The following is a 25,183-nucleotide window of genomic DNA, read 5'->3' as shown; positions in this document are numbered from 1 at the left end:
TTAGGAATTCTCCTATTCAATCAGCCTCTGACGGGATGTTTCCGACCGAAATGTAGCGAGAGTATCCCGTCTGTGCTCGGTGTTAGATTTATGTATTTAAATAGTTTAGCTGGTAGCTGTCTTTTTCATTCTTAATGGTGGACATTGTTGGACATAGGTGGTTTTGAAATTAAACTCTTTTTTTTATATCACCACAGCTGAAATAGAAACCCCTAATACAACAGCAATTAAGTTATTCTCTAAAACAAAAGACGGGTCATCCTCTTTGCACCACATGGCGTGGGTGAACATGGTGGGTGGATGGCGGGTGGTATGACATTCAACTCAATATATCTCAAGCAGCTGCTGCTCTAAGTCCATGGACTACGGTCTCCCACATGAGGTGACAGCTGGAGACTGCATCTGATTAAGCCAGCTACGTTGGGATTCACTGAGATGTGAAAGCTGTCATAAGAGCACACATTACCGCTCTAGCTAAATACATGCAATGATCCAGATAACACCAAATGATGTCAATCAAGGGTTGTTGTTCTTTGGCGTAGGAGAAACTTGGATCAGTGAATCTGTATTTCCTACGCTGTCTTATGGTCCTCTAAGTCTCAATGATAATAATTAGATCTATAATTATGAGGAGAATTCCTCTAATGTTTTCCTTTTTCTTTAGTCTCTGTGACACAGTCTGGTGTAAATGACCTGTCCTGCTTTCTCACGCTCTAAAGAGCTCATCCAGTTGTAATCAGACTTGGCTGATATTATTAATGACTTGGGGGGAAAGGAGATTACACTCTTCCACCCTGCTGCCCTGACAGCATCGCTCTCTTAACGCTTTCCAAAACAAGGCATGTGGGATGCCTCGAAGGAGTAGAGCTCACGTGACTGTGATTTTAAGTGTGTGTGTGTGTGTGAGTGTGTCGCAGAGTCAGTGAGAAGAGGACGGCTGATTTTCTCATTTTCTTAGACATTACAGGGAAGGAAAGAGTTTTGGAGAAAATGCTAATGACAGAAATTATGTTGCAGGAGGAGGAAAGTCACAGATTTGACAAGGAGAGAAGTTTTCAGAGTGACGATGAAAACCAATTCAAATGCCCTCAAACCCAAACATTGAAACAATATTCCAGGGTGAAAATTCTTATGGTGGATGCTCCCACTAATTAGTTTGGAGACGCCACTCTCTTTCTCAAAGCTGTGTGTAACCCCGGGTTAATCATCTACGAGTGCTCATTCACAGCTGAGCACGTCCTAAAAACCAATATGGCAGCGAAAGACACATGTTGATTTAACATTTCCAAGGTTTTTCTAATGCATTTCTTTGCTGGTGGGACAGTGATTGTGAATAATATATAGTATTTTGTCAAAATACATATCATCATCTGTCATGATGTTCTACTCTAGAAGATCTACCTACAGGCTCTGCAGTAGGCAGATAATAAATGCAGATTTCTCTGCATCTATAGACAGATGAACTTAGAGAAAGGGAGGGAGCTTATTTTAGAACGTATTTTCTGTCATATAATGCAGTGTTTCTCAAAGTGGGGTCCGGGGACCCCCAGGGGTCCGTGGCACCCGGTCAGGGGGTCCGTGAAATAATTTGCTATAAATTGTAAAATTGTGCTTTATCATTAAAAAGTGCATATCTACAGATGGGGACCATTTGCACCAATAAAACAAGCATATTGTGTATTGTATTGTTGCTTTGGGCCAGTGGAAACTCTGATATGATTGTGACACACAGCAATAAGTTCATTATTTTTAAGTTGAAGTGCTTACTGAAAGTCAGCTTTAGACTGGTAATTTTAAACATCTGGATTTATTAGGACTATGCCAGTCGTGCTAATGTTAATTATCTGAAAGTTTTTAAGAAAAAAAAAATCATGAAAAAATGCAAATGCTGTCAAGTTAAGTCCAAATGCAATTTGAATAAAATTACCCTCTGTCTAAAGGGAAATAAGTGGTATTAACATGATTTACATTGAAATGTGTTTTCTTTTTATCACTGTGAAACAGGTCTGAAGTATTTGGGTTGAAAAGTTTTAGAATACAAATAGTTCCAATAGCATCTAAGAGTACAAATGGTCCTTGGAAAATGCTCTCCTAAGGGGTCCGTGCCCCCAAAAAGTCTGAGAATCCTTGATATAATGAATACACAGTGACATACGTTGAGCAGTCCATTTCACTGTGTTACTAACAAACGAGTGTACAAGTTTTCCCTCACGCACTTCACTGCTTGAGGCACTAGTCTAATCTTTATTTAAGTACCACTTTCATGTAGCCCCGTGGTGCTTTTTGGAAAGGAATGTGGATTTTCTGCAGTGCAAATGGCAAACGCTTTATACTTCAGCTGAATTGTCACGGGCCAGACGTACACTGTTTTTGAGTCATTTTAAACCCCATTAAAAGTTATGGCACTCAAAATAAAAATCAAGATTACACTCACAGAAACGCACAAAGTTATGTTGTTTCCAAACCCCCACGCTCTCTCTCATGACCAGAATACAGAGAGGAAATGTTGTTGATCTCATCCTATATTTATATCATTTAATGAGCCAAAATTAGATTACAAGAACAAACACACGTGGAGCATTTGCATAAATCCCCAGGGCTGAAATTCAGTTACAAAGAATTATGACTGTGCCAAATGAATGAGTGATGCCTTGTCCTGCACTCTTATCTTGTGGCGACATCCATGTATATTATTTCCTCTCACTGTTTTCCTCAAGATAAAACACAGATTCTCTCTTTTGGGGCCTGGCATGTCAGAGGAGCTAGTTGTCCAGTTTTGGCAGTATACACAATTAACACTATTGATCTATTGCTGCAAATAATTGGGAGAAATTGAAGGGTGAGGGATTACAATCAAGGAGAGGAAAGGAAAGGAGGAGCACGAACAAATGATAATGATAACGTGCTCGGCTGTGGGCCGCGTGGCTATGAATAGCCATCCTTTACTCTGAGGTGGGATTACATTCAATTTAGAGGAGCGTTCAGGGACAAAGACAAAATAGGTGTTAAACAGTAGTCAGTAGGGTGTGTGTTTAGGTTATTCAGATTTTAATTTAGGGAGCAAAGTTTAAAATACAAATTTATGTCAATTACACACTTTACATGTACATACAAAAAACAGCTCATTGTTTCAACAATGTGATATGTGAGGGAAATGTAATAAATAAAGTGCTGTTGCATATTACACGCATTAAAACACCTGCAACCATTACTTTCTATGCAAGCCCACACACCCGCGGGTTGATGCACGTCAAGAGGCCACTTTCGTAACGTCAATGGGAGTACATTTTTCAAAAAAGCAGCAATTTTATCACATTTGCTTCCCAAATCGGCACATCCTGGTAACTGAATCTAAATGACCTCCCCTGTCTGCATAATGGCATGTGTGCTACAAGGGTCAACTGACACGCAGCGAATACCCTCAACACTTCTCAACACTGCCTATGTGTTTTGCATTAAAATGGATGCATATATGTTAAACCTTTCACCACCATATCTACTGCGAAACGAAAACAGAAATGACTGAAAGTAGACAAATACTAATGATGATGTTCACATACTAAGACTGAATATGCATTACATGAAGTGGGCAATGACAGCAGAGAAGTTACAATTAGGGCTGTCAAACGATTGAAATAGTTAATCGCGATTGATCCTTAAAGGGAGATTTGTCAAGTATTTAATACTCTTATCAACATGTGAGTAGGAAAATATGTTTGCTTTATGCAAATGTATGTATATATTTATTATTTGAAATCAATTAACAACACAAAACAATGATAAATATTGTCCAGAAACCCTCACAGGTACTGCATTTAGCATAACAAATATGCTCAAATCATAACATGGCAAACTGCAGCCCAACAGGCCACAACAGCTGTCAGTGTGTCAGTGTGCTGACTTGACTATGACTTGTCGAAAACGGCATGTGATTATGATAAAGTGGGCATGTCTGTGAAGGGGAGACTCATGGGTACCCATAGAACCCATTTTCATTCACATATCTTGAGGTCAGAGGTCAAGGGACCCTTTGAAAATGGCCATGCCAGTTTTTCCTCGCCACAATTTAGCACAAGTTTGCAGTTATTTAGCCTCCTTCTTGACAAGCTAGAATGACATGATGATGGTACCAATGGATTCCTTGGGTTTTGTAGTTGCATATGATTACAGTATCTTCACTAGCTTTAAAACTGAGTCCGCTAAAACCTAAAAATTATTATCATGTCAACTTTGACAGCCCTAGTTACAATATGATGCAACAATAATACAACACAATATAGAGCAACTGGCCTTCACTATGCTCAATGCCAATTTTCTTAGAAATAGTACTTATTATTAGGCCGCTGTTGGATTGCATTATATTGCACAGCTGGTCTTGTTTTTTGGCCATCCCCTGTATAATCGGTTAACACTTGTGGGTTTCATGTTGCATGCATTTATAGTCCCCTATTGCATGGCTGTTAAAGCCCCAATGATCTTCCCACTGGAACAACACACTGCCAAATTCCTCAATACTTTTACAGACAAGGACCTTGAATCTGCCTGGGGTGTTATGTGCATCCAGAAAGCTGTGAAGCTAATGGTCGGCAACCCATGAGCATTAAAGACATTCATCTGCGCCCTCACTACAGAATAACTAGCTCCCCGAGTCTCACCGCAATTTAGTCAAGCCTCCGAATAATACGTTTACCTACTGCGGTGCGCTGCAGGCTCCCAACATATCTTATTTCCCAGTGCCCCACACTCCCACACGCCAAAACACTCCATTGCACACTGCATAGTGACGTCTAACCTCCCACTCTTGTTGCTTCAGGGTCAAATTAGAAGGCTACTCTAATAACTTCTCACTAGACCGATCTCTCTATACTAGGTTGGTTTGGCTCTCGGCCTACCTTGGAGCAATTTGTCCACATTACCCCTACAGAAATAACCTTTTTGACATAACGAGATCCAGATATGATGCCTTTTTTTTTTTTTTTTTGAAAACCTGCAAGGAAAAGGAGAAATAAAACATTATGGAACATGTGTGATTGGACTCTGGTATCAGTGTTCCAACCACTGTACTGACAGTATTTCACAATGTATAGTTTTGCATTTTTACCTAATATGTCAGATGATTGCTTACTATTCATTTGTGTGCACGTTTATGTGTATGTGCACACAATAGCATGTGTTTATACCATAGACTGTATATAAAGATGGACGACATGACAGCTCTCCAAAAGTGAAGTCAAAACACCTCGATCGCCCCCTGGTGGCTGGCTGCAGTATAGGTCATAAGTCCTGCCCCAATGGGCATGGGCATACATTTTTCCCAACGATGGTTTCTGTCCTTTTCTTATCACACAAATGTATGTTCCAAGTGTTCATTTTTCTGAAAAGTTTGGTTTTAATTAGTTATCTGATGCTATAAAAAAGGGGTGAGATGTCATGATTGACAGCTGTGATTGACAGCTGCTCTGAGTGAAGTAGTCTCGGAACCAGAGGCTCTAGAATTGTACGAGAAGAGATGTAACTTTAACTTTCCATAACCATCACCAGTCTGTGTAATAGAACATGTGTCAATTTGATCATAAATGCATTTACAGATATATTATGGTCAGTTGTTGTGTCTTTCTAGCAAAACAGCTGCTGTGGTGCTAACGTGGCAGCTAGGTGGCTCACGCTAACATTTTACGGCCGTGTTCGGCTTGTGATTGGCTCTGGCCGGTGTGTGGGCGGGACCTTGATACCGCGGCTCCAGATCCAGATCGGGGGGATCACTACTGCGCAGACTCTGGGTCCAAATGACGTCAAAATCTCAATCTTTTCACTTTTGTACATTGGGAGGAAGTGGAGACGCGTCGTCCATCTATATACTCTCTATGGTTTATATCTACAACATACTTGTGTGTATCTGTGTGTATGTGCATCTTGTATGTGTATCTCTGTGCGTGCTTGTACCAGATGTCTGCATATCTGTGTATCTGCACATCTGCGTCTGTATACATTTTTATGTCATGCTGTGTGTTTTGGGGGTTCCCGCTCCAAGAAAGTGTCTCTGACTAAAAAGAGTGTCAGGCTGTGTAATGAGGGCATTTCTCCTGTGGTTTGGCCCTATTTTAAAGTTCTGCCAAACTCGTGGTCTGTAGAGGAATAATGGTGGTGTCTGTGGGAGTGTGTTCACTCACTCGTGCATGTGTATATGTACATAAATACCTGGAGCATAAGAGTTTGTGCATTAGCACAGGCATTTTTTGTGGGTATGTGTGTTCATGGAGCCATGTTTAAATTACTAATATTTTCTAGGTTATTATCACAGACAATTTCAACTCAAACATTAACCCTAAACTGGTCAGTTTCATTGGCTTTTACTGTATCCTTACCTAAAAGACATTCTAAAAACTGTAATATATTCCTTGAAGACATGAAAACTGGCCAGAATCAGTTAGGGCTGTCACAATAACTGCAATATTGCAGTACTATTGACAAGCCATCCGCAGGGGATGGCAAAAAAACGCCATAACCGTTCACGTTTAATTATTATTTTCTTTTATTCTTAATGGGAGCGCCACATTTTTACACTTTGCTACAAACGCCAGCAGCGTGGCACTTGTCCCTGTCACTTTTGTACCCAGGCATTCGATCACAATGGAAATCACATAGACCCGCAGGTCCATCCTCTCTCCCTGTGTGCTTCAGCCTTCCCTTCATCCAGAGCAAGTACTCTACCTTGTGGCGACATTTTTACTTCTGCAGATATTCTGTATCATAGCAACCAGACGCAACCAAAGCATCTCAGCTGAAAAAAACGCTGCGCCTCATTGTCCTTCATTTAACAATAAAGAAGTATTTCATTAGTTTTAAAACTGTCATCTTTGTCATTTAAAAAGCAACAATATACCTAATCATAGTTTAACAGTAAAGCTTATTTATACAGCACTAAAATGAAGGATAAATTAAGTAATTTGCAAAAACAAATTGCAAAAAATTGCAATAATAATCAATTTATTAAGTGTAGTTGTATCAGATATACATCATAAGGGAATGCCCATTAACCTACAGGCCCAGGCCCATCCTCCTGAAGTGACGCACTGACTGTAGCTAAGCCTGCACTGTGACTTGACTGTTGAGGATAGATTCAGATTCAGATCAACTTTATTATCCCACACTGGGAAATTGATTTTGTCCAGGGGTCCAGACATGAGGACGCCATAAAGTCCACTGTAAAAACAATAGAATAACATGCACCATAAGACCACAGCATACTCATAATAAAACACATTTTATCACATTGAGACTGAGATGGAATAAACAGTCAATCCACTTTATAAGCAAATATGATATAAAAGTGTGAGTGACCAGCTAAGAGACCTGTTGATTAAGCTGCATGTTATACAAGCTGATGGCTTGAGGAATAAAATAGATCTTTTGTCCACTTGTTTTGATTTTATTTTGTAGAAGTCTCTTTTCCCTGTGTCAGGTTGCTGCTGCGACTGAAATTGGAGTGAAAGCGATGGGTACTATCCTGTAACGTTGTTTCCAGTTTTTGTAGGATGAGTTTGGTGAAAAGGCTACAGCCTGGCTCGGTTTTCTTTGTGCATGTTACCAAACACACAGATAAGACCAAAAAAGAGAACACTGTCTGCTCTACAGTGAGCAGAAAAGTTATTTTCCTATGATCAATAAATACCACAGTTATTAATAAAACTAGATTTTATCTTAATAACTCTGTGAAGAAGTGTCACACTGGGAGTATGAGATAGAATGAAAAGCTCTTGCAACAGACTCAGACTATTGAATAGGTATTCACTTGGTGTGGTTGTCGTGTTGGTTGAATAGTAGCGATGGCTGCCTTGGGGTGTCGTTAAGAACAGACATGACACTCAAATACAATTGACTCCTCTCTACTGATTTATTTGAACGCAACAGCACATTATTGCAACCACAGAGGCTTAGAGGCGTCCAGTTGAAGGATGTGTGGTCTATAACAACAACAAATATGAAGGCACCAAAATATAATGAGAATTCAAGTAACCAGAGATACTTCACTGTGATGGCTTGTTATTAGCAAAACATGCCCTTTGAGAACAGGCTAAATTATTGGCCTGTGTTATTGCTGCTTGCAGCTTTCTCGCTCATACAAACAACGCTAGAAACACCGGTGAAATATTGGGAAAAAACACCAGGGACATACTTTACTGTTAGGTAAGGTAAGCAACTGCCTGGGGGCCCCAAACCGCTATAGATTTATAATGATGTTTAGATATGAAAAATATTGAAGTATTTTACTATTCTTACTCATTCTACCCTGCAATAACTTTAAAAAGGGCCCTAAAGCACTTAGAAAATATGTGTACATCTGCTTCAGAGGAAGACATTGTAGCACTACATTTCCTGACAGAGAAATGTTACTGGTTACGTTCCTGATTCAGATTTACACTGGGAAAAACACACCTGCGGCTTACTCACCAGTGAAATACACTCTGGTTTGATTCTGCATCCAGTTGGCTATCTGCTAGTGTTAACTCCAGGGAAGTGATGAAGAGTACGGTTGTAATGTCAGGAAGACAAGCTATGGGGATCCTTTTAAATAAATGAATAAATGAATATTCAGCAGTGAACTGCAATGGGCCGCAGACAACATGATGGACTGCCTGCAGAGCCCTAAAGCCCCGCCCTCCTGCTGCTGCACAGAGCGCTGTGTGCTTGTTTATTCAAAGTTTATTTGTATTGAACGTGGCTTGTACAAATTGCACCAAATTTGTAAAAGCACTCCCCTTGGTCTCCAGCCATACACCCGCCAATTGTGAACTCGATCAGATGAGCGGTTATTGAGAAATGCGAACAGACAGACAGACAGACAGACAGAAAGTGTCTTGATTTATTGTTAGATAGGAATCAAATTCCCATGATCTACTATAGCACATGCTTCATAAGCCTAATCAACAAGTAACCAGTAAAGTTACATTAAATCAGTTACAAATATACTGTATATACAGGAAATACACTGACTGCTCTTTTTAGTTGCAATACAAACAGGCTTCCATGTCATTTAAAAACATTTAAATGTGTTATGCCAGAAAGGAGCAGCTAATGGTACTACCATGAGCAAGCTTTTTAGCATTAGTAGATTAGCTCAGCATCTGTAAAACAGCCTTAATGAAATAAACCAAAATGCCGTGAAAGGCTCAATAAATTCCAAGTACACTGACTCTTATCTGATGAATTCTCTTATTACTTCATGTCCCAGTGGCCACAGTGCTCCTTGGGGATCTCCAGATTTGTTTTGGGGTCAGACTGGAGATTTTTCTCTCTCTTTTTATTACGCCTCACAGTCTACTGTATAACTGCACAATTGAAGTAGCGAAGCCGAATGAGAGCATTTCTTGCAAAAGATAATGACACTGGGAGAAACCCATAAAACAATTACCCTAAAATGTTATTAACAAAGAGAAGCACTGAATTCTGAAAGTCACGATACAGTGTGGCTCAGCTAAATGAAATATGGGATTTTTACTTGTTTTGTTATGAAGTTTCTGCCTCAACAAGCCAATGTCTTCTACAAAATGGGTTGAATGTGTAAATGTAATGACATTGAGCTGTGGGTTAGAGGTCGGCTGCTCTGATGAAAACCTGCATGGCCTGGTTCCAACAGTCTGCTCTTCACAACAGAGATCTGCCGAGGTGAAACATAGTCTGATCAAAAGGGACTACAGAGGACCTCAGAGCTGTTGAGGCTGAAAAAAAAACTCACTGAAAATGGTAAGAAAGGGAATTTTGAAAGACCCAGGCCTCTATCAATCACCAGCTTGCATAAAAATGGAAAAAAATGGAAGAGATTTGGCACCGTTTCTGATCTTTGAAAGACTGGGTATTCTGTAAGGATTGCTGCAAGAGAACTGTGCATTATTCAAAGAGGTGTCAAAGCGGTGTAACATAATAGTGAGGCATGCTGGGCATCTCTTGCACTCACTAAATTCCATTTTTATCAATCCACAGTGAGAAAATCACCAAACATGAATGTGTCCTTGGAAAGATACAACGGAGGAAACTGCTGCTCTCCAAAGACAAAGTATTGCTGCCTGTTTCTCTCACATTACCTGGACGCTCCATGGAACAATGCTCTGTGGACAAACAAGACACAATGTTATTTTTAAACAAAAAAAGCTTTTTAAAGAGGACCTATTACGCTTATTTTCAGGTGCATATTTGTATATTGGGTTTTTACTAGAACATGTTTACATGATTTAATGCTCAAAAACGCCATACTTTTTACATCTTTTTCATTCTCTGTCTGAAACGCTCTGTCACAAAAGCCCAGTATGCTCTGATTGGTCAGCTGGCCTACTGTTGTGATTGGTCAACCAAACCTAACTTTTCGGACTCCGCTACAGCTCCGCTCAAACTATCTTCGAGGCTTTTTGAGGCTGTGCCAACTTGCCTACTTGGTGACATCACCACGTTACGGAAAAAAAAAAGGCAGGACTTCAAGCGAGGCGTTTCAGGCAGTTCAGGAGCAAAGTGTCTGTTGGGGAGAGTAACTCCCTTTGATGGTTACTTTGGGCTTTATAACTTTGCAGACCTTTCACATGCACAAAAAACTATATAACACACTAAAAGAAGGGAAAGGCACAAAAGTATAATAACCTTTTTAACCTCCATCTCTCTCCATGTGTAGAGAGTATTATTGTTATGAAGCTGGTGCCTCAGGGCCAAAACAGATTGCAATCATTGGTGGAACAATTAATTCTAAATTGTTTCAGGAAATTGTACAGAAGAATCAGGGGTAGCTGTTTGTGATTTTAAAACTTATCATAACTTTAGTTGCACAGTTTGATAATTGTCCTTGATACAGAAAGCAATCAGTAACTCAAAGGGTTCCGCATAGTCAAGTCAGACTCCTGACCTTAAACCAATTAAAACGCTGTAGCGCGACTTGAAGCAAGCCACCCATGCAAGGTTTTCCAAAAATACCAATTATCTCCACCTGCTGAATAAAGACTAATTGTCCCGAATGCCTCCTGTTTGCTTTGCATGTCTGATCAGCAGCTAGAGAAAACATTTGAATACCAGCTATTGCCACCAAAAAAAAGTAACTAAACACAAAGGTCTACAGATTTATCCACCCTACTCTCTGAACAGTGATTTCCGTAGGGTTTTACATGCTATGATACAACTATGATTCTTCTCACATCTCAAGTTCAATATCAAAGTGTGTATGATATTCACTATATTTTTTCTGCATGCGCAAAGCATAAAGCTGTTGCAGCGCATAAAGCTGTTGCATATATAGTGTGTAAAATGTGATGTTTTATTAATCAGATTGCCTGAGAGTAAAAAACTGTCTTTCGTGACATTGTTTGTTCTGTGTTCTCTTCTTTCCAGCTCTAACAAATGTGAAGCTGTGGGCCATCGACCGACAATGTTTTCAGACGATCATGATGAGGACGGGCCTCATCAAGCACACAGAGTATATGGAGTTTCTGAAAAGGTGAGGAACCTTGTAAATTGTCCCACAATGACAGACAATTGGCCCCGAACAGGGCTTTGATCTGAAATGCAATGAATGAATTAACTAAATGAATACAGGGGAATATGTATGAGCTGCTTCTAAGAAGATTCCATACTCCTCATTTTTGCCAATAAATTATATAACTCAAAATTAATTGCTGGTGCGTCACTGAAGGTGTCATTCATCCCGCTGGTAGAATCCCTTGAATCTGTATCGTCTTTATGTGATATTCCTATCTGTATCAGAGAGCCCTGCGCCCTCACCACTAGAAGCCCTGCATGGATATAGGATAAAAGACAAGACTAATCAAAAGACCGAGGGAGAGCAGTGTGCAGTGCTCAGGATTCATGAGAGATGCAATTACAGTATAAATTTCTCTCATCCCCTATCTCGCTTCGACTTCTCTGTTTCTCTGTCATCCACGTTGGTCGCCCATCAAGCTAATTATGAAAATTATGTCACATATTCCCTATATTTCATATGCCACTCTTTTTTTCCTCCTGACTTTGTTTCAGGGCCGATATTAGAAGTTGCTCAACTGTCTTCTCTCTTCCGCTCATATATTTTCTCTGTGTGTTTTAAAGTTCTCAAATGATAAAAGCACACAGTCTGCCTGGGATCTTTTCTTTTGAACAAAACCTCATGAATCACTGGGATCATGATCAGACAGTGACGCTATTTGACCGAGTTATTTCAAAGCAGGCAGGAAACCAACTTTTCGCTAGACATTTCCAGCAAATTGACATACCTAAACTTCAAAAATATGTACAGTAGTCAATGACAAGAGACAAATATTTTTTGAATCCTGTTTGAATTGCGCCATGAATCACACATATGATGTTTGTCATTTTAAAAGAATTTTCCAAGTCAAGAAAGTCTCAGTTTGTTGTATCAGACTGTGAAAACACGTAATTAGAAAGACTACACACCCAAAAGTTGCGTGAGTGACGTCCCTCTCGCTGCTACGATGCCTGTGTGTTTCGTACTGGGATGTACTCACACCAGCAACGGGTCTCATTCGTTCTTTCACTTCCCGGCTGATAAAAAGACCAGGAGTCGCTGGATAAAATGTATCACGTTACATTTGTGCGTGGAACATAGATAAGTTATTAGATAGCTGGTGTTGGTGATGTATATTGTGTGTGATGTAGTTCACGGAGCGGTTTCATACAAAACTAAATGACACTACGACAAACCTACGACAAAACTGAGACTTTCTTGACTCGAAAATTATCTTTTAAATTAACAAACATCATATTTCTGATTCATGACGCAATTCAAACAGGATCCAAAAAATATTTGTCTCTCGCCGTTGACTACCGTTCGGATTTTTTCCGAAATAAGATCTCATGGGGTCCACTGGAAGGGGAGGGACTTCACCTCTCTATAGTTGTGTTTAGAAAATGAAACTATGTAGTTATTGATAGGGAAAGGTCACAGATATGGTTAAAAGATGCCAATGTTTCCTGTTCGTAGTAGACAGGATGCACTTTCACACAGAAGGCAAATATTACACGGCAAAAAAGCAACATACTTTATTCTTTTCAAAACAAGTACATTTTCTGAGCTTTCGCATCACGAATAAAGGCATCAACCAATCAAGTTGTGCGGAACGGGTTGAGTTGCATCCATATTTATGAAACAACAACACGTTCCAACCAAGACGGCAAACTTTATTACTCCTTTCAACCTTTGCCCTAGACATATAATATTCCCAGGTGAGTATTTCGCGTTTTCGTGTCGTTTATTTGTCGCGCCCCCGGTGTGTAAAGGCCTTATCAATCAGAACTAGTTTGTTTTTGCCGCAGTATCACAATAACACACGACTTTTGCCTTTTCTTCTGAGATTGGACTGTCATTATTCAAAATGCAAGTTATCGCCGGTTAGGGAAACATAAACACAGATTGCTTTAAGCGTTTGACCATAATGACAAATGCTGTTGTTTTCCTCCCTGAATAGTACAACAGTCTATGACATTTGCAGGTCAGTCACATCGAAGCTACTTCAGTTTTTGATGAAAAGAAAACACTCTATTAATCTTACTTTCATGTCCTAAGACTGCAGCTATTTTAGTGATGGCATGGACTAAAAAAAGACACTTTCTATCTCTTTACTAAGTATATGAGCATGTACTGTATGGCAGCGCTTGCCTCTCAGCGGCTCTTATATAACAGTCCAGATAAGTAAATATTTAATAGATATACATGCCTATTGCTTAGTTTGGTTTATAAAGGGATATCTAGGGGTGGAATCAGAGATGTAAAGCAACATTCGTTGATCGTAATGTAGATAATTATGTGTTCTGTTTCCAAGAAGCAGATCTAATAAAAGAAATGTAGTTAATTTGAAACGTAAGAACTAGCACGTGCTATTCTTCTACCCACTGTTAAACTGCTGTGAAATTATATATTTGTTCTCACAAGTTGTGGAGGAGGAACACAGATGAAAAACTGACATTGAAATCCCACATGGTGAACAAAAAAAATAATAATGTGGCCCAAAGACAACAAAAGCTTGAGTCGATTCAGCACTGGCATTTTAGTTAGACAAAACTACATTTAAAAAGACAAGATGTTACAATCATACCACCATGCATCTTAATTAGGATTAATGTATAATTTATGTCACATGTAATTACAGTCCTCGACTCTAGTAGGTTGAAGGTACGATCACATCTCCATACATGCAGTCTTCTTCCAAAGCTAGATTGTACTTGCTTCCACTTCCTCCTTTGTAGGCGCTTGTCACAATCTTGAGCCAGCCTTTCTCACCCCAAGGCTCTCCCCAGGAGTTGCGCACCTTTTATTATTACCTCTTTCAAGCGTGTGTTTGAAATCACTCAAACACATAGCTCCAGGAAGTGTAACCGCGCGGGTAGTGTGTAATGAACTGACAAACATCACCTACAAAATGCATATGGCTGTGAATTGATATTTTTAAAAGGTTGGTGGGCTATTAATCTACCCTCTGCCCCCTTCCACTTTAGATGAAAGGCTAGCCATAAGGCATGGAACAAAAGCAGACAGCCATCTGCCCAATGATATGTGAAAAGGCACGGGAAATGAGAATAGGAAAGCGTTAATTAAACCCCAAAGAAGTGCTGGTGTTTCCAAAAATGCCAGAGAAGTTATTTAAGGTTGTCTTATGTTTTACTCACCGTCACACATTGCCATGATGGTGTTAGAATGATCCAAATGATCAAAAACACCACATTAGTAAAACCGTACTTCCCCATTGGCCTTGTATAATTAATTCATTTCCTGTGACACAATTAAGTTGTTTGATTGAAAATTTACGACAACGCAGGCTTTTTGTTTGTGTCAACAGCTTTGCAGCTCGAGGGATTGCAACTCCGTATGTTTCATGTAGATTAGGGTCATCCGTTTCACCGCCTAGCTCATTAACTGGTGCCTCTGTCGAAGAAGCAACGACACAAGGATCAACACAGTGGCCATGCAGGGCCTGGGTAGGGGGCCAAGACAAGATGGTCCAGATTACTGTAATAAAGCATGGAAAATGAGGAGGGAGAGGGAGATGGAGGGAGAGATGATATGGGGAGATAAGTCCTTTGTTCACCAGCAGGGGTTGTTTTCCTCTCCTCCTTGATAAACATTGGGCCAGTTTTATTTAGTAGGCTTGATAATAGGCAGATAGCGTTCATTGAGGCTGCCGGGAAGCAAACGGAACAAACATTACAGCCTCATAGTGGTGTATTCAACCTAGGATTTGATTCCCTGCTGTGTAACTAGACACGTTGCCCAGTTCATGCTGAAATATTTATATGGACATACTGTAATACAATACACAACTGCCATAGCCTAATATTGATTTTGATGTGTTCCTGTTTTCTATGTTGTTCACTTCGGATCAAAGGTCTGCTTTGATCTGGTCAACTCTTTCAAAGCTAATACATGCACTAAGCTGCCATCCACGCTGTTTTCTACATCTTTTTGTATCACAACAAAAGCATAATCAGTATTATATGTAATATGTATGAACCTGGTCGATCTAAAAGCCCTTTCTTTTCTGGCTCCTGCAGCGTTCCCTCATTCCACGGCCTGCAGGAAGATATTCTGAGCAAGCTTGCCGATGTCCTTGAGGAGGTAAGTGCCTTGTACCAAAAGCCTGTGACATCTGCAGCACAAAGCAGATGTCACAAGCCTACTCCACACATCTTAATAGATTTCCATACATGCACTTTCTTTTATTGCAGTGAAAGCAGGGTAGCCAGAAGGGGAATAAAGACATAGACATTCAGATAGTGTGCACCAGGTTGAAGGCAGGTGATTGTTTGGGGGATGGGGGGGTGAGAGGGGGGTTGTTAACAGAACAAATTTTGGCATAGTTGGGATTTCAGAGTAATTGTTGCTCTTCAGTATGTGCTCAGTGTGGTGATGTTGAACTAAATGGTCCACCTACTAACCGACAGTGAATTTCATGAACCTGTTCAAGAAGTCAGTATACTGCTGTCAGAAGCCATTTCAGCCCTCAAGGAGGTGTCAAACAATCGAAGCAAGCTGAGGCACATTGTAATCCATTTAATTTAATGATGTAGGGTGACATTGATTAAATGTCAGCGTGGTAACCTACTTTCAGCACTTTATAGTTACAAAGTGAACAAAGTATTTTCAGTTTTTTTGTAATGTACACAGAGGGCGGAAAATCACATTCAAAAACCTGAAACACTACAGCGTGTTTTGCAGTTGTATTATATGATGTGTCATAAATGGACTAAGACATGCCAAATAATTAGTATGTCCTTTTAACAGCAGAATGTTTTCTTCATGCTGATGACAGCGTGCGTTTTTAGATGTGTCTCAATATCACATTTTCTGCATACCACTTCATTTGATGTTTTTTTTTCCAGTATAATTTAGTTAAGCAAACACATTCTCATTTACACTTTTGGTGTGAGGCTTTCAATATGTTGAATTGCAGTCAAATGGCCTTTTGCCTTTTTAGGTTATTCAATGCCACAGAGTGTGTGTGTGTGTGTGAGTGAGCAATCATTTATGTAATTAAGAGAAATTAGTTCCAGATTCTGTTGCCTTTAAGAAAAGATAATGGAAATTAATTTTGCAAACTTGTTGCAGACTTTTTTTTAATCTGAGATTTACCCAGAGGAATGGATTGACCTTGTAATGTTCTCGCTGGTTTTGGGTAGGTGTTTCTAATTGTGTAGCCTGCAAAAACACCAAATGAAAGATGTGTTTTAATTCTGAAGAACCTGCGGTTACTTCCCAAACAGTGAAGCTACAATTCAACATGTTATCATATTATCTTTGCATTATATCATCATAGTGTAATTGTAAGCAATAACATTTGATTAATTCATATAACCAGTGGCATTTTTAGGTGGAAAAAATCATGTGGCAACAGCTAGACTACTTTGCAGAGATGCAAAACCAGAAGATTTCACAATTTTACATAATGTGCTATTTTATATTTCCACACAGTTTAACACAGGTGATGATAATCCCACTGGGCACGTTCTCATCAACGTGCTGTTGTACTGCTCAGTCGCTTATTTGCATGCACATGTCAGTTTGTGTGGCTGTTGGCTATGTGTGCTCTGCCGAGCAAGTCCAATTTCACCACGTTGTCCTGCTGCTTTCATGTCTGGTAATCCTCTCAGCAGGACTGTAGTCAAGTCACACTTAATCAAGTCCAAGTCAAGTCTAAGACCAAGTTTAGTCAAGTCCGAGTCAAAACCAAGTCCTGAGGCAGTCGAGACCAAGTAAAGACCAAGACCAGAGCAAATCTAGTCCTGTTCAAGACCATAATAGGCAATAGTGTCTTTCCATTGCTAATATACCTAGTGATAAATGAGTTAGGATGGACAGAAATAATCAATCTATAAACAATATTGATCTATCTTCTAACAACAAACTAATTAATGCATAGAATTTAGGTTTGAGGACCATTACAGTCTAACGTTACATTCATAAACATTGAATTTGATCCGATATTTGCTACTGACGTTTCTACCCTGGGGAGCACCCCCAGAAGCAGGGACATTTCATTCAATTTTTCATTTTCGATTTAATTATTGAGATTATTATTTATGCAAATAGCATGGACGAGGAAGTAGGTGTGCTGCAGCACCTCCTAAAACAAACAAGCATCTATTAATAAAGTTTAAACTTGGTGTTAAAACTATAGTGTTCCTGGGACACAGGCTATATACAGCACATACTGTATATATGTATGCATTAGTCCTTTGTTCCTTGTGAAGCAGACTCTATCACGCACAACAACATTGAGGAGACAGAGAGAGGACAGGAGTGTAGACATGACACAGAAACTTTCTTTGATCGTGAAGCCCAGTGTTACTGTCTCAGGTGTTTCAGTGAAGTGACTACACTTCAGACTGAAGTCTCTACTAACAGAGACAAACTGAGTGACAGCTGAGTCACAAGAACAGGTCCAGTGTGGGTTGAATGCGCATCAGCAGCTCAGTGTTATTTACAGTACGGCTGTATTATCACTGTGCTGCATTTGTATAAACCACAATATCTGGTCACATCTCTCGTCCAGGCGCAGTCTCACTCCCTCTTCCTCTCTTTGCATTTCTCGCACTTATAGAACTACTGTTCCTTTTTTTTTGCCGTGGCGGCCCAAATTGTGTTCAGGGATATTTATAGCAGATCTGCTGCGCCGCTGTTAAATGCATTTAGAGGAAACACTGTTAGAATCAAAAGCATTCTGTACAACTGATACCAAATCAGCAGCCAGGAACAACTTGACCAGTTCTCAATAGCTGAGCCTGAGACCAAGACAAGTCCGAGTCCAACAAGGCACGAGTCCAAGACAAGTGCAAGACTTCAAAAAAGTGGACCTGAGACCGGACTCGAATATTACAGCCCTGCCTCTCACAAAGATGCTTAAGATCCTGAAAGCCTTTTCTGCATCAGTTTCCATCCCCTCCGAAAAACACACGGAAGCGTCTTCTCTGACAAACCAGCAGTTTGCCATTTTTTTTCCCTGAAGAACCACTCCACATTAAATCTAATTATTTTATCAGACGTTTAGGTTTATAACGATATCCCATATCTGGTGGGAACCGAGGTGTTTAATCTCATATTTTTCTTCAAACTGCAGACTTTCATATTTGTGCCGTAGAAGATAATCCACATTGTTCATGGTAACCGCAGTGACGGGAAATAAATACTAATTTCTGACAACTACCTGCCACTGCCAATGACGACAACAGGCTACTTGGTAAATAGCCAATGAAATAAAAAAAAGGCAAAAGGTAATTAGCCCAATGTGGCATCAAATTTGTGCCAAGAGCTTTCAATGTCAATTGCTTTGGGCATGCGTATTGTTGTTTTTCCACACTGAGGGCACTCGACATTGTGCGTGAGGCTATCCACTCATAACGGCCTCTCGAGCCAAGTGCGATTAAAACACCATTTTAAAGCTATTATATTCAGCCACTTAGAGGTAGGGTTGATAGTGTTGTTCAAATACATTTTAGTTATATTTATTTAAATTCTCATTAGATGCCAACAACAATCAATAAATCAAATACTCTGACAAAAAAAAAGAAAAAAGAATCTGGTATCTGTGGCTGTCGCAGGACTGTAATAAGCCTGTCCAATCATTTCATTCGGCCTGAATGAAATGATTGGATGGTCGGCCTGCCTGGCCACCTACCTGCCTGCTCGCCCTCTTCCCGTGCACTCATTGCACGTCACCGGAGTCTTCCACAAGCTGCTAGCTTGACAGCTGTGAGTGTCTTTGCAAGGAAGCCTGAATGGACGGACTGTCAGTGTTGCCGACTTGGCGACTTTCTTGCTGGATTTAGCAACTTTTGGAGCAAGGTTGGGCAATTGCACGAATATATCGGCTATTGGCGATTGGCTGAGTACATCGCTGGTTGTTCTTTTTGGGCAATGTTTATCATTTTATTTTGCTGACTAAATGGTTTGCGTCCAAAGAACAAGAGCCGCTCAACTGCACACACACACCTGCGTGAATATATTGGCAATCGCCGGTTGTTGAGCTGACGATGGCCGGTCTGAAGATTTTAACATATCGTCCTACCCTATTTTGGAGCTAGTGCTGCTACTTTCACTGGAAAAGAGTTGGCAACACTGGGCTGGGTTTTTCGGTTGGATTATTTTTAATATCTAGTGTACTCTTGCTAGTTTCTCAGCATTACCGACCCTACTTTTAAATTGTAGAATAATGATAAATAACAGCAGGAACTGAGGATGTATTAAGCTATGTCATGCATTAATCTAGAATTATTAAAGGTCACATATTATACTCCATTTAAACTAGTTATTATAGGTCTCAGACACCTCCAAACCATGTCTCTGAAGTTTTTTTTCCAAAAAACAATCAGATCATGCATTCCAGCATGTCTCTATAACCTCTGTTTCAGCCCATTTCCAAAAGTGCTGATTTCTGTGTCTGTAGCCTCTGTCTCCTCCCACTCTGCTCTGATTGGTCAGCGTTTTCTGTCAATCAAACGTCCTCAACAACAGCGTCACCCTCCCCCTCCCTCCCGGAGAAGCTCTCTCTCTCTCTCTCTCTCTCTAGAGAGAGAGAGAGAGAGAGAGTCATAGCGAGAGAGAGAGAGAGAGAGAGAGAGAGAGAGAGAGAGAGAGAGAGAGAGAGAGAGAGAGAGACGAGTGGAGAGATAGCAGCTAGAATAAAGTTTATAAACCACTTTAAAGTTTATAAACCAGAAACTTCACCCAGCGCACGTTACCGGAGGAATCTGATCAGAAATCGGCGACACATGATGAACATCTGCGGTCCAGATTCCAGGTTTTCCTGACGGTTTCTCTCAGGTAAATAATGCTGTTTATATCTCTGTTAGTTAGCTCAGTGTTTACCTCATGCATCAACTCTGTAAACCGTAAACATACACTCTGTTTTACGTCTGTCTTTACAGATCCATCTGTGAGAAATGACCGACAGAATCATCCCAGAGGAGAGCAGATAGCTGTGAGCAGACAGCTGAGAGCAGACAGCTGAGAGCAGATGGCTCTGTTTACATGGAGATACAAAGCTAACCCGGTAGCATGTAGCTACATGCTAACGGGTTGGCTCTGTTTACATGGAGATACAGAGCTAACCCGGTAGCATGTAGCTAACCCGTTATTATGTAGCTACATGCTAACGGGTTAGCTACATGCTACCGCTATGACACGGTGTGTAAACACAGCGACCATCAGGGTGGAAAATAGAAGATGTGAAACAGTAGTCAGTTCATTATTTCTGCTAAAAGATAAATGTATGGAAGATCAGAGTAATGGTATATTATTTACAGTAGTAGCTGTCTCTGTGTTACCATGACTACAGACCACCGGAGCTTAGTTTACCATAGTTTACCAGAGCTGAAGACTTTCTCCTGTACCATGTTAACATAACTGCAGGTGAGATGATTACAAATGCTGTGAATAATTAATATTGTCATCTGTCTACTCAAATAAAGTTTGACTGTGAAACAGAAATGTGTTGTGTTGCTTACAGTCACTATTTACTACCTGTAATCTGCTACATGCATGACATCAAATATATATAATATATAAATATCATCTGTTTAAACAGTGTAATTACATAAAGCCTTTGTGAAAGAACATGTTATATCTAGATGATGGGAGTACATGAAGCCTGTTCTGCTGGTTCTTGCAGACTAACTGTAGGAGCTACTTTGCTCAAGTTAGGTTGAGGAGGAGAGACAGTGACGCGCTGTGGGCCGGGGTCAGCTACTGAAGGTTCTCTCTGGTTCGACCAGGAAACCCTCACGTGACTTGCATTCTCTAATGACGTCAAGATACAAGGAAAAAAGCGAATTTTTTTTCTGCACCCATTTCCGGACAAACGGAGGAGGAGAAAAAGAGAGGATGGTCTTTTATGATACTATGGTGGCCTGTAGACACACTGGGGACAGATATTGATGTTTAAAAGACATGGAAAAGTGCATTTTGCATAATAGGTGACCTTTAAATTACTCAGTAGCCCGTCACAAAAATCACCCCTTTTCTGCTGCCAGCAGGCGGATTTAGATTTACAAATAATGACCCAAGGTGATATTATAAATAGTTGACCTGGTACAGCAACTTGATAAACATACACATAGTTGTCATGTAACATGACTGTACCATATTTTACTATATAAGTAGAGAACCACTGTGTATCATTTATACACTGATCAGTAATGCACCAGTGCAAAACCTACTGCATATGAACATAGTGCTATAATTTCACTGTTACACTGCTGTGTCATTGAACACTGTTTGCACCATGGCAGGATATAATTGTCAGTACCATAGCACAGTGTTTGTGACTTGGACCATGGCCAATACCATAATATGTTATTTTTACCATGGTCAATAGCGGTACAGCCACAAAGACCGTCACAGTATGGAACGTTTCTATAAGTGGGTAAAGGTAAAGTTGACGATAATTCAAAACCTAACAGTTGAAAAGGTCAACGGTGTAACTCAAGAGAAGCGACTCAGTTCAGCAGGATGAGGCAGCAGGGGCGTTGAAGGGCAGGAGAACCAAGAAAAGGAAATTTATGAGCTTTCTACATATGGCGAAGGACAACTCCATGAAGGAAAAGAAAGAGCTTGTGGGAAGGTACATTGGTGGAGTGAGGCTGCAAGCTATGCCACCCACATCAAAACAGCGTGAGCAGCTGAATTGGAAAGTGTAAAATGGGTGAAACATGGCTAAAGGAACTGTTGGTAATACAAGCAAACATAAAGGAGTTTCATGGATTTGGGGATTTCAAGGTCTCTGTTGGTGCCTTTATAACAAATCTGAAATATTTTGTCAGGATGTAAAAACAAGCCTGTGTGATGATTTATGCTACACCTCTAGTGACACAGTAGATCAGAAAACCTTTTCATCCCCATGATCAGATCCTCTTTAACCAGAGAGCAAATTATTTTGCCAGCAATTAAATTAATGAGATAATCATTTCGGCTCGGTGCAGGGATGACATGTGTGAGTGAGCTCAGAGAATACACACAATGTTAACCCTGCGAAAATTAGATGTTTTGCATGGCATTTTAGATATGCCTATAAATTTACTCTGTTGGCTGAGGGAGATATTAGTGTTGGGAAGTTGATTGAATTTGTATTTATCGGCTTCATAGACTGTTGATTGCTGTCACCCCATAAATCAATCAAGCAGTGGTGCATGGTATTTGACTTGGCCCATGCCAATCCATGGTTTCCTCTATTTTTAAAAAACGAGTTAATGTGTTTCCCTCTACGTGCAGAGTTCCTATATGTTGATGGAGCTGGGTCACATAATGGCTAAATCCATCATGCTGTCTTATATCTTGTCCTCTACTATAATAGATCATTTTGGTCTGCGATTGATTTTTGATTAGATAGAACAGCTATTTTTTTATTTCAGTTTTCCTCTCCTTGAGGACATGCTTGAGAAAAGGGGCTACATTATATGAATAATGAACGAACCTGAAATAAACATCATAACCGCAACCTACTATTTACAAGAAGCTCTGCTTTTGAGTGACACACAGCAGACATGAATCACTCACACACTGCTCGGTGTGAAGTAACATGTGAGATACCTTTGCTCGGTGAAATGGTGTGAGAATAGAAACCTGCCAAATGTCAACTGCAGTGTGGAATCTAATTACGATCTAACAGGAAATAGTGAGCCGTCTTCGGTCTAGGCTTGGTACAGCACGTTATGTATTTTGCTGGGAAAGTGAAAATCCAGCCAGAACTTGCATTATGAAAAACAAAAACTGACGCATGTCAGCCCGAGGTCCTTATCAGGGTTTGTCAGTGACTCCTTGTGCTTCTTATGCTATGGTTCTATAGATCATGTTACGACATTGTTATGGTTGACCGGTTTGTAAAACTAGCCGCTATTCTAAATCGTTTATCCCCTGTGCAATCAGATTATTGAATGCTCCTTAGATTTTGTATTTTGTACCTTTATCCTTTTATCATCACATATCCTTTTATCCCTTATTAGACTGATCCTTCTATTGTTCTTATTCAGTCTGTTTATTTATTAGTTAGTCTAATTTACATCAGTAATTGTTTTAGGGCTTGTTTTATATTATTAGCTTACATATATTATTGTTGTTGTTGTGTGTCACTGTGTTTTATCTATGTCTTTATGTTTTTAATGTACCAGCTGCTCCAAAACCAATTGCCCCTAGAGGGATTAATAAAGTTCTTTGAATTGAATTGTATTGAATTGAGTTATAACCATAGACTGTATATAAGAAGTGGACGTAGTCACCGTGACATCACCCAATGGTTTGTGGACTGCCGTTTTGAAGCCTCGAGTTTGACGTTTTGGCTGTCGCCATCTAGTTTTTTTTCAACCAGAAGTGACACGAGAGGGTGGAGCTAAGTACAACTGAACCAGGATTTCCGCCTAAACTGTACACACACTGCACTGCTACGTACACAGATGTAACGTTTCTGCTGACTTCATACTTGTCGTCAGTCCGTCACACACACGCTCCCTCGCTCTCTCTGTCAGTCTGTCTCTCTCAACTGCACACTGACTCTTGCTAATGTTAAGCATGCAACCTATTCACTGAGTTATTCCTTAAAGGAGTTTGCTACTTGTATAACACATTTAAGTTTAAAAACATCTTAAAAATATATAATTTCCTGATGCTTTGGCCCGGTGTGGAGTCATCTTAGGGCTGGCGGGCTACGGGCTTGCAGTACATTGGAGGAAACCCTGCGAATGCTGAATAAGACATTTTTAGGCGACCAAAATGTTACAATTAACTTTCATGAACTGAAAACACACTGTGAAAGGGTTAAAGTTATAAGACACAAGCGAGGACAACTCCCAGACCGGAAAACGCCGACCTGTCAATCACAAGGTAGCCACGCCCTAAAACAGTCTGCTTTGGCTTGACTTTTCAGAAACCGGAGGTTGTTATAACTTGATATCTGATTTTCTCCATGGCACCAGTGAGCAACCTCCGGGTCTGAAAAGTGAAGCCAATGCGGAAGTGCCTTAAACGTGCAATATTTTGAAATAGCCAGCAGGGGGCAACTCCTCTGATTGCAAAAGTCTGCAAGTCTAATTGTATAGAAGTCTATGAGAAAATGACCCTACTTCTCACTTGATTTATTACCTCAGTAAATGTGGTAAACATGAGTTTATGATCTCAATCTCTAGTTTCAAGTCTTCTTCAATACAGCATGATGTTCATTTAGTAAATGATGGTCCCATTTAGAGGGAAATAGACCATAGAGCAGGGTATGCTTTAGGGCGTGGCTACCTTGTGATCGACAGGTCGCTACCACGGCGTTGTCCGGTCTGGGAGTTGTTCGTGTTTTTGTCTTAGAACTTTAACCCTTTCACAGTGTGTTTTCAGTTCATGAAAGTTAACTGTAACATTTTGGTCTCCTAAAAATGTCTTATTCAGCGTTCAGTTGTGCTTAGCTCCAACATCTTGTGTCACTTCTGGTTGCAAAAAAACAACGTGACGACCATACATTCATGATGGTGACGGCCTAAAACCAAGATGCCGATGACCAAAATGCTGAACTTGAGGCTTCAAAACGGCAGTCAACAAACCAATGGGTGATGTCACAGTGTCTACGGCCACCTCTTATACACAGTCATAGCACAAAAGGTTTTTCACATCATATTAAGTTCTATCACATCTTACACTTCCCTTGGAGAAATTGCGATCCTTATCTGGTGC

At 40.2% G+C, this 25,183-nt stretch overlaps 1 protein-coding gene across 3 annotated transcripts in view; it reads left to right on the top strand.

Annotated features, from left to right (window-relative positions):
• LOC141773915 (cGMP-dependent protein kinase 1) overlaps nt 1–25,183 on the top strand; it is a 119,243-nt gene that overhangs the window by 59,130 nt on the left and 34,930 nt on the right. For all 3 annotated transcript variants that reach the window (XM_074646084.1, XM_074646082.1, XM_074646085.1), the window contains exons 4-5: nt 11,368–11,473; nt 15,535–15,598. In XM_074646084.1, coding sequence (XP_074502185.1) covers nt 11,368–11,473; nt 15,535–15,598 — 170 coding nt within the window. The remainder of the gene's footprint in view (nt 1–11,367; nt 11,474–15,534; nt 15,599–25,183) is intronic.

This window comes from Sebastes fasciatus, chromosome 9, assembly GCF_043250625.1.
Source record: "Sebastes fasciatus isolate fSebFas1 chromosome 9, fSebFas1.pri, whole genome shotgun sequence".
Lineage (NCBI taxonomy): Eukaryota > Metazoa > Chordata > Actinopteri > Perciformes > Sebastidae > Sebastes > Sebastes fasciatus.
The sequence above is the reverse complement of the archived record's forward strand: the minus strand, read 5'-3'. Positions and strand labels throughout refer to the sequence as shown.